A 10,792-nucleotide genomic window follows, 5' to 3' on the forward strand; every position below is an offset into this window, starting at 1 on the left:
AGAGAAAAAAAAGAGAAAAAAATAAAAAAAAAAAGAAGAAAAAAAAAGGCAGCCTGGAGTTTGATAAAAAAACCCAAAAGCTAAAATATTAAAGTAAAATTCCAGTGTCACTGTTTAAAATGAACATACAGAACAGGAGTAAGCAGGGGATGGGCACACACACATCAGAGACGTTATCCTTTAATGGAAAGTAGTGGGCTGCTGCAGGAAGGGTGGCTGATCGCTGCTCACTAGAAAGCTGCAGGCATCTCGCCGCTTAGGACTTGTTGGCTGAGCCAGAGGAGCGGCGCAGTTTCATGGACATGCGGCTCTTGCTAGTCCGAGGAGACATTGGAGAGGCTAAGTCTGTTCCATCCACCTGTGCTGTTGCTGCTGCTGCTGGAGTTTCTCCCAGCTGAGTCTCTGGGCAGAAGCCTGCAGAGGACAGCAAGAAGCAGACGGGTCAGTGCCACCTTCCGCACTCGCAGCGCAGGATCTAGTCACAAGGGGCAGAGAGGAATTTCAGTGCTGCTGTCACTCCCACAGCATCTCCTAGCCCTTTACCAGCTGTGAGTGATGGTACCACACGTAGAGTTAGCAACTACCACATGTCCACTTCTGGAGAAAAGATGATGCCAGAAACCACTGAGCTACGGGACTGCAGAACGCCCTCACTCTTGGCAACTGAGGCAGCACTGAAGTGGGCAACGTTCTCCCGCTAACTGGGAGAACAAACACCTCCAGTTCCCTGGCAGGGATAGGGTGTCATTATCCAAACCACAACCCAGAAGAATCCAGTCTTTAACGAGAACATGAAGGTTAACAGCTCGTTGTGCATGAAGGGAGCTCTAGGAAAGCAGCTGAGGAGGTAGAGTGAATCAGGGGCCAACTGGGAGAGCAAAACATCTCCCATCCCAACTTTAGTCGGTGCTTCAAAAGGCAAATTCCTACAGGGCCCACAAGGCAGAAGCTTGAACAGATCATACTAACTGGATGCACTATACATTAACGTTTCTTTGTAAAAGGAACAAGATGAATTTGAGACAATGGTTTGTAGTTCATTAGCCCAGCACCTAGAGCTACGCTGCAGTGGGCCCTGAGTCCTCACTGAAGAGGACAAGGCTCTTCCTTACAAACAGCCCTTCTCCAAATCTTCTTCCATAGAAATACAAAGGAAAAGGAGAAAATATGAAATCAAAAGTACGTTCTCCTTCCCATGTACAGCAAATTAACACTATGAACTCACATCCACAAAACTAAACTGCGTTTTAATTAGCCATTTATAGAGACTGACAGCCTGATTGAACTCAACTACCACAGTCGTATAAATTACGGACAGCAGCTCAGTCCTGCAGAAGTCGATGGAGAAACCCCTGCTGACTTCAGTAAGCCAGAAATCACTGGCTGTTTCTTCCACACCACGCTAGGACTGGTAATTCTTTAAAATAATAATGTAATAATCAGAACTGAAGCTCTCCCTCACTTAGTACACATTTCATATATAAGGGGTGCAAAAACCCATTCAAAACGGATCATACTTTATTTTGAAAGACTCCACTAAAATCAAATGAGGTTATCAGGTAAGAAATCTAAGAGTCCATTTAAAACATATTGTCATAAACCTCTGTGATTTAGTGACCTGGCTGTCCTCCTCCCCTGGTCCATCACCTGCCTGGTCCAGAGGGATGGCACGGTACTTTCTATCTTTTCCAAACTGACACAACCCATCGAAGTGACAGGGAGGAGAAAGGGCTGTTATTTGTTCCCCAGCTGGTGACAGTAATTCTGTTCATGAACTAGGTACTTCATTGCCAAACAATCTGGAAAAGCATGATAATGCCTGACTCACTGTGCCTTACAGAAAAAGGCAGGCAGGGAAAACATGCACTCTCATTTTCTGAAATTCTATCTTGTTCTAATTTTACAAGGAATTAAAGCATTTCAAATGGTGGAAGTTAGAGAATAGAAAATAACCGTTGTTGTTTTGCACAGCATACCATTCACAGCTAGCGTGAAAGACCTTCCGTTTCAAGCCTTTGCCCTTTACCTTGATGTGGCCAATGCTTTCTAGTGGAGGTTTTGGAAGGAGAAGAAATATCACAGCATTTCTTTCTTTGTTGAGAATGAAGAAGTGATGAGGAAGGAGGAGTGGAAAGAAGTGAGGAAGGGGGAGGAGAAAAGATAAAAGATAACAGGTGTGAGACATGAGACACGAACTGCAGAGATTGAAGGGTATTAACAGATGAGCACAGAAAACGGAATTTTGAATTTCATTATGCAATTGCTGCTCATGCTACAGGTTAAAGAGAGTGATGAGTTAGTTATGTGCAATGAAGCAACAGCTCTGAAATCCGGCGTCATACTTACCAACTAAGCATTACAAGAAAAAAAGGAAGAGAGAGAGAAAGAAAAGAATTCTATAACATTATCCAGATCCAGCAACCTTATTCATAGCAACTGAGACACATCCTAAACATTGTCTGAAATGCTTGCTTAAAGTCTGTGAAAACAGTTAAATACTCACACACATACACACAATTGAGAAGGAAAAACAAATGCAACTCAATATATGGCTTCTGCTCCCCAGCTGTTTCACAGTATTAAGTATGCTAAAATTATAGCCAGTCTCAACAAGAGACTTCTGAAATCACATAAAGAAGAAAAAACACAGTATTTAAAGCTAGTTAGTCTGTGTTGAAGGGTCAAACCCGAGTGTGAAATTTTATCACAGGTTGGATAAAGAAAACCTTAACCCTGCCGCCCCCCTTCCGTTATTTCAATTAAGGTATTATTCTGGTTGTATCTCAAAATTTTCTTTCTAATTCCTGCAGACAGAAGCACAGATTCATATGTAATTGATTTTTTTTTTTAAAGAAACTGACTTAGAGCTATTGAAGAACAGAAGTCATGTAAAGTGATTTTCACATCTGAACATATCACACCAGAAGAGTGAAGAATAATGGCACTTAAAATACATGTCAAGTCTGACAGCAATCAACAGACTGATTAGTAACTAAATTTCTTTGGATTTTAGATAAGCATATATATCTATATATACATACATACGCACATACACACATGGCTATTAACTGCGGTATATAGAAATTTTGCAGATTTTGTTTCCCCTTCACAGTTTTAGAATCTTCAGTGTAAAATGTTATTATCTTTATCTCTCTACGCAATAAAATACTTAGTTATCCAAAATATAAAAATAGGGTTATAGAAGAAGGCTTTATTGACAATTGACCTAGAACCAGAAAGTTCTATAAAATAAACAAAATAGATGTGTTAGGATTTTTAAGAGGTTGAAAAATGTCAGGAAGCGATCCCTATTTTTCATCTCTTAGGCTTGGCAAGTGACAAATATCATAGCCTCATGAGCTACGATATTTTTGGGCTCTAATGTAAAGCTGTTTCAATTGCTTCTGAACAAGGAGGTGGATCAACAAAGTTGAAATGCGACATTTTCACACTCCATTTGAAAAATTTAGGGTCTTCGAGTAATAGTATGTTGGCTATTTGACTCAGAAATTAACTATTTAAATGTAAAATGGAATCCTAACTATACACAGACTGAGTTAGAAGTGAGGTGAGGTGGAGGAATCTGGAGGCATCACAACACACGCATTGCCATGACTCATCTCACTCGTCAGTTCTGACTTTCAAAGAGGTGAAAAATTCACTGAGCGGAAGCCTGACAAGGTGCTGATGATAAGACAGGGTGCTGCATGGTAAGACTACCCTGAGTGCTTCTGGCTTTATTGCACCTTGCTGTCTGGACCAACATTTTCCCCGAGAGCTATCTCTGAGACTGACCACAGAGGAAAATATAATTTGTACATGTTGGTAAATTTTGATGGTCTTTTAAGATATGTCAGCAACCCCCAACCTGACCTCCAGGGAGGTCAGGTTGTATAGCTCATGCCCTTTGCCACTCTTACAAATTCCAGTCCAAATCTGGCTAAGTTGTCTGTCATGCTCAGCAGAGCCTTGCTAGAGTCAAGTCAATTAAGTCTCTCACTAATTTTGGGAAATAAGGAAAGGAAGCGAGAAGTGGATGCAGGAAGAAAGACTGCAGAAGTAGCTGCAAAGCAAGACGAGGTGTTGAAGAAGAGATGGTCTAAAGACCTGGGACACTGCAACTGGGTAGCAAAGAAAGAACTAAGAGCCAGACAGGAGAAAGAACACAGCAAAAAAAAGATTAAGTTTATGGCAAAAGAGAGGCAGAGCCCAAGTCCAGTGAAGAATGCTCTTCAGAACCTGGCTGGAAACATAAGTGTTGGGTAAACCTATTCCTCTCTGTCAACTAGTATCTGTGAAACCCACTGGCAAAATTCCCAATCTTTCCACTAGTGGAGATTCAGGCAGAGGTAAGACAGCTTACCATTACTACCAATTATTGCCCTGTCTCAGTCTACAGGAGGTGCTAGTGGATCTAGAGGCTACAGTTTTGCTTACGAATCACGTGGCTGTTAATCAGTATTACAGAACTTCTCTTTTGCCCTATGCCTTAAAACAAAAATGGAAGGAATTACACAAGGAAAATGTTGTCACGACAATAAATTCATAAAGTCAAACATTCAAAAACTAGGAAATGTCAGGATTAAATTTAATTTTGTCCTCTTGTGTGTATGTACGGGATGCTTTTTAATTGGACAATCATACTCTATTTTCTTCAGTGGACCCATTTCATTAAATGTAGAAAGTTATCTATTTGGGTTTCTAGCATTCGACACTAAATTTACTACCTCAAAGTGCTGAGGATCATCAACTTACTGTCACCCAAGTGGCTGACTTAAGGACAATAGGTCAGAAATGCATAAGATTTCAGTTTCAGTTGTTTCAATATGAAATTTTTGGAAAATTTCTTAAGTTTTGAGGCTTTGCTCTGTTTGGAATGAAAAAAATTTTTTCCTAAGTTTGGACTGGAGAAGGGATAACGAGAAACTCTTCTGAGCCCTGCCAGACATTCAGCCCTCATTCCTGTATTTCAGCTTCACTTCCAATCACAAACTTCAACCACCACCATCAGTAAATGTTGCTTAGACCCTTCTACAATGAGAAAAGCACCATCATCTGTGAAGGGGTAAGACAGGGTCAAAAAGATTCTCAGTTCAAAGTAACACAGCAAGCAAGCAGCAGAAGAGATTAAGATGCAGGCTGTTGAATTTGAGTTTTTCTTGTGCAAGGCTGAAGTATTGTTACCTCTACATTCCCCTGCTTCCCTGCCTGTACGATGGCATCCCCACTTTGGGGTTCTGAACACAGGCCTGAAAATATAGGAATGATTGTTGGGATCAAAAAGTCTGATGCTTTTATCACAGGGAAAATACTATGAATAATGTAGAGAGGCCCCTTCTTTATAAGATTTACTGTACTGAGGTACTGTTTTTAGTAGGAAGAGAGGGGAAAAAAAAGAAGATAGAGAAAAACCAAACCCAAGACATCAGTACATTTTAAAGCTCAGAATCTTAGCATCATGGGGTCAATAAGCCCTTCAATATCATTGAGCTTACCATTGACAGTTTCCTCAACCTATTCTGTTGTCACAGAAATCTGGTTTACTCAATAGCTGTATAGGCGGCATTACTCTATTTAACAGAGTTATTTGCAGTTACTCCTACAGAGTCAGTGTAAAATAAAAAATACAGAGACAACTAAATTATATTCTGTGATTAAGTGCAGGTAAATCTCAATTTTTTTAAAATGTACACATCTACTACACTAGTCAGGTTCCTAAACATGGTAAGGTGGACTTGTCAATATTGTGACAGGGCAAACTAAGTAGCTAGATAAAACAGCTGCAGCCGTAATCACACTGTATTGAAGAGCAACCACTGTAAAGAAGGAAAGGGCTTTTGCTGAGGGCTGAACGTTTGATAAAATATGTCAGTCTGAGGAAATAGTTTGTTACCAAATGGCATGTTGTCTATTTGCTTTCATTATCATAGCTCAAATGAAAAAAATGGAACGCTGAAACTGGCCAGCAGGATCACAACAACAACAAAATTACAACACCTGGTCATGGGCTGTAGCAGCTCCACAGTTTCTATAGACCTTTCTTAGAAGAAGAAATCGTATATAATATTTTATAAAAATTAAACATATTCAGCAGTTGTAATCTTGGAGATCATGATCCAATTAAAGAATCAAGTCAATAATATCTAAAATGCGGAAATTTTTTCTAGTCTCTTCTGTTCAATTATTTCTCATTAAAAAAAGACATAAATGAAATATTTTGTATTTAAAAAAAAAATTGTGATCTATTTTTAGAAGCTGGTCAGAAATTTTCAGATGACATGGAGATATCCAACAAGGAGCCTGCCAGGTTTTGTCTGAGTCATCTTGGGGGTGATGAATGCATACAGATTCCCAGGCAGGACACCAGTGCCACTCCTATGTGCAACCCTGGCACAATTCAGAGCTCTGTACCCATCTTTCCAGAAATCTGCCTGTTGTAAGGACCATGGAAACTCAGGGGTATCTATTTTTCTAATAGCCCACCTGGTGGACTCTTTCTTGGGATCATGGTCTGTCAAAGTTCTGGGTCATCTGTAGTGACCTCACTCACAGGTCTGCCTTCACTAGAACTGGAAACCAGTGGTTTCCAGGCTAACCCCAAGCCCTGGGGTAACCTTTTTGGCAGATGACTGCAGTGTTAATTTATACCTGCCTGAGGCTTTAGAATTTGTGCCCTCCAGAGTCAGCTTAGAGGCAGATGGTGTGGCACTCTGTCCTGGAGCTGAGTATCAGAGCTCCAGGAGCCCCAGATCGAACAGGGGGCAGCCTCCAGGCTGCAAGCAGGACTGCCAGAGCACCCCCAGCTTCCCTGGGCTGAAATGAAAGCTCAGAGTCAGGCAGGTCTGGGGACAGGTCCTTTGACTCTGCCGCTGGGTCACACTGTGTTGCATGTCCATCCTAGGAAGCTCCTGGCTGCTCCTGACACTGATGTGTTGGTCAGTTCCACTCCAAGAATGCGGCCTTCAGGACAGGACATCATGTCTTGTGGTACGTAAACACACACGCAAACATGCAGATGTGAAATACATCACAAGCTCCTATTAATGAGATTCCTGCAGAAAATTATTACATTTGATAGAAAGGTTAAGTCTAAAAATCAAGTTTCTAAAAATCATAATCTTTTTCCAGATCATGTTAGAGAACACCAAGTACGACTAGGACAATTTTTAAAGGAATACAGGAATTGCCACTGTAGAGCAGTGTTCTCCAATGCACCAAACGAGTACAGAAAAGCAGCTCTGCTTCACCCCAAAAGAATGAACTAGAGGAAGAGGGCAGAACGAATTAGCCTGGAATGAGATTTCTGAAAGTGAATAGGCAGGACTGATACAAGTGCACTAGAATATATACTAGCCATACAAAAGTGTGTGGTGTTGAATACTTACTGAGTGCATTAAGTAGGAAATGTGTTGAGGACTGGTACCTCTGGTTATTGTTTTTAATGTTTCTAGTTACAGAATTTCCTATTCAAATGTTTTCATACATTAAATTGTTACTATTTTTCTATACTGATTTAATTAGTTCTAAATTACTTACTTTTAATTTTGTTTCCCTTTGGTACTATTTGCACTAGGATAACTACACCACTTATTATGCTTTGAAACTGCAACTCATTTCTACTTATGGTTTATACTTTCAAGTGAAGGAGTCTTGATGTTTTAACATCTCTCAGTCATTCTTTCTGTAGTCCTATCACAACTCTTCCATAATTTAGAATTTATTTCTGCTTATTTTTGCAACTGAGAAACAAATTTTGAGATAACTACTTGCCAAATTATTCTTACAAAATTTATTTTATTTAGACTTACAGCTTTTCCACAGAAGCATTTTGATTTATTCATCATGAAATAAAGGTTTCTGAACAAGGAATTTCAAGTGTTACACATTCTTCTTCTCCTTCTCTCCTATGTTATCACTGCAGAACGTCTTACAACATCAATGAAAGACAGTACAGGGTACAAAACACACCACTGCCATCCAGTACTACTTGTTCATGCTGAGAAACAAAGGTCAACACAATAAAGTGTTACTCATTCAACAACTGCCTCTATCATTAGTTACCTTAATCCCAGAACCAGTGTTAGTGCTTCATGCAGACCTGAGGTTAGTAAAAGACTAAAACTTTAAGAAGATGTAGTGGTCATTTCTCAATCAGTGTGAGATTCTTTTTAGTGTAAACAAGGGCAACAAGGAAAGTTTGCATACAATTTGGTTACAAGCTTAGTGCTCTAGTAAAAGTAAGAGGAACAAAGGGTTTTTTTGGACACTTTGTCTTACCTTCAGATAAACAGAACTGATATTTAATGATCTAAAAAGAGGGGAAATAAAATAATGAAATAATCATAAGGAGTTCAAGAAATGTCAGAACAGGAAGGCCTTGAGTTACTCATTTTCTTTTAGTGATTTTCTCATTAGTAACTGAAAATGCAGTATCCTCTTATAAAACGGGCATTTTACTAGAAAGGAAAAATGACCTTAAAACCAAGTTTGCAGCTAATAACCTGGAAACAAAATTGATGACTGCAAGGCTCTCAGATTTCCAATTTAAATCTTCACATTCCAAAAATGCAGGGAGCCTTAAAACTTTTTTATGAGGAAGGTGTACTTAGATTAAAGAATGTATCTACCTCAACTACCCTAGATGAAGGTGTACCAATGCTTCCATGGAGACTTTATACAAGGGAACATGATAAAATTCACTGTAAAAATACAGGGTCTGGTTGCTATATTAAAGGAGCTTGCCAAATCTCAATGCCAGGCATTGGCTCAAGATGCCAGACAACAGAATAAAGATTTAAAGGTAACATTGCCCCATTTCTCAAATATGTACATGTATTCTCTCTGATTAATGGTAACTCTTAATGACGTGCGAAGGTCTGAATTTTTAGTCTTTATAAGTAAGGATACTGCATTTCAAGTAAGATTGTACAAAACCAGTTCTTTACTGCACTTCTTACCTGTCTCTGAGGGCAAATGGTGGTAAGGTGCTGGACAGAAAACCTGAGCAGCAAAATCCTCAAATGTTGTAGGCTCTAGATGATGTTGAACAATTGTCTGCAGGTATCTTGCTCTCTCCTCATAACTGGTTTAGCCAAGAATTAAGGACGAATTTAAATCATGTAGTGTAACTGCTAAATATCAGTGCCCAGCAATTTGGAATTCTTGTTTTTGTTAAATACATATTATGTGTTTCAGTGACTGTACACACCTAATTTTAATTCTTTACAAAACTATGATATCATCTGATGCACTGAAGTAATATTAACCATAAGATAAACACAATTAATGTAAACCTCACAGTTCAACTATCTTTTTTTCATGCCTGATGCAAAACTCTCTGAATTTTTTTTTCAAACAACAGCAACTTAAATACTCTCTTAAGTAACTGATTTGCCTGTACTCTGGTCACATTTAAATATAAAAATGTTACAATTTTTAAGAGGTATAGTATGAAAAATAACCTTAGCAGTAACAAAATAAACGATTTTGCACTCTTCCGTAACAAACTGCTTCCATAATCCCTAAACACACACACAGAGTTAAGATAAATACATAGCGAAATTTGAGTATTGGGAAAAACACCTCATCAATTATGCTGTTAAAACAAGCAAGAATATTTGTAAAGAATCTGCAGGACCCTTAAATACTGGTTAACAGGGTGTCAGTAGGGCACTGACAGCAAAATACTGTACTTCCTTTTCCTTGCGTTCTCCCTCTCTGATATTATTGACAAGAGACCGGTACCCTGAAGTGTTGTTGCTTTTGAAGAACCCTCTCCAGGCTTCTTGTTTCAGCAGGCCTGATTGTGCTGTTAGCACAGAGAGAGCGAGAAAAAGAGAGAATATTTCTGCTGTTCATGAAAGCAACTATGGAAATGGCTGTCAAAATGTAGAGCAGCAGGCAGCAACATACAATTATCAAGAAAACCACCATGCTGACTTCATGTCGTATAGTTCCTGAACTGAGAAGTCAGTTAACCTTTTCTCTCACAACTGTCAAAGTCCTCCAGCTGGACTCAATACGTTGAATGAGGGAGAACTTCTCCAGTTATCTTATAGAACCGTAAAATGATCAGAAATTTTCCCTGGCATTTATGCTTGTGCACACTTTTTTTTTCCCCCCATATTTTGTTTGTAGATAGTGAGATAATTTTCTCCTTACATAGTTCTCTTTTCCTACAAAAACCCCAAAAAAATCAGCATGCTGTGGAGGAATGCACTCAGAATCAGTTTCTTGAAGGTTCTGGGTTCTGATTTCAGGTTTGCTGCTCTTTTTGGGGGTAACAGGGACAGTGAGGAAACTACCCTTCTGACCCAATTTTACCAGCTGTGAAATGGGCATAATATTCCTCTTGCACACATCTTCTAGCAATCCAATCATAAAAACTGCATTACAAGTGATAAGCGTTTTTAATATACAAGTGCTAACATTTAAAGTAAATAATGATACTATTTTCAGTTATGATAAGCAATTAAATTCTCAGCCCCAAATCAAAGCTGGAAACACCACCCTTCATCTTAGCCTATAAAACTATACTTCAAGAATTACAGAACTTTTACTACAAAACCTCTTTGCAGTTGTTTTCTGTACAATATTTACAGTAGATTTTGCAGTATATCTAAATATGAAAAAATGTATAGAGAAGATATGATCTGAAAACAACTTCTAGTGAATAAAATGATCTCATTGTTATTTCCTTAGACCATAGCTTGGTTACATAGTGAAACTGGGAAACAATTTTCCCCTCCAAAATCTGTGTTCCAAATTATTTCTGGATCCTGAGACTGCTGAA

The 10,792-nt window shown here is 39.0% G+C and overlaps 1 protein-coding gene across 1 annotated transcript in view; it reads right to left on the minus strand.

The window, feature by feature from the left end:
• Positions 1-256: 256 nt before the first annotated feature.
• Positions 257-10,792, minus strand: part of LOC104159345 (ral GTPase-activating protein subunit alpha-1-like) — a gene marked incomplete at its 5' end in the record, with an annotated part of 58,244 nt that continues 47,708 nt past the window's right edge. The window contains 2 exon segments of the mRNA XM_009697231.1: positions 257-414; positions 8,958-9,082. Coding sequence (XP_009695533.1) covers positions 257-414; positions 8,958-9,082 — 283 coding nt within the window.

The sequence above is a fragment of the Cariama cristata genome, unplaced genomic scaffold, assembly GCF_000690535.1.
Source record: "Cariama cristata isolate BGI_N322 unplaced genomic scaffold, ASM69053v1 scaffold1643, whole genome shotgun sequence".
Lineage (NCBI taxonomy): Eukaryota > Metazoa > Chordata > Aves > Cariamiformes > Cariamidae > Cariama > Cariama cristata.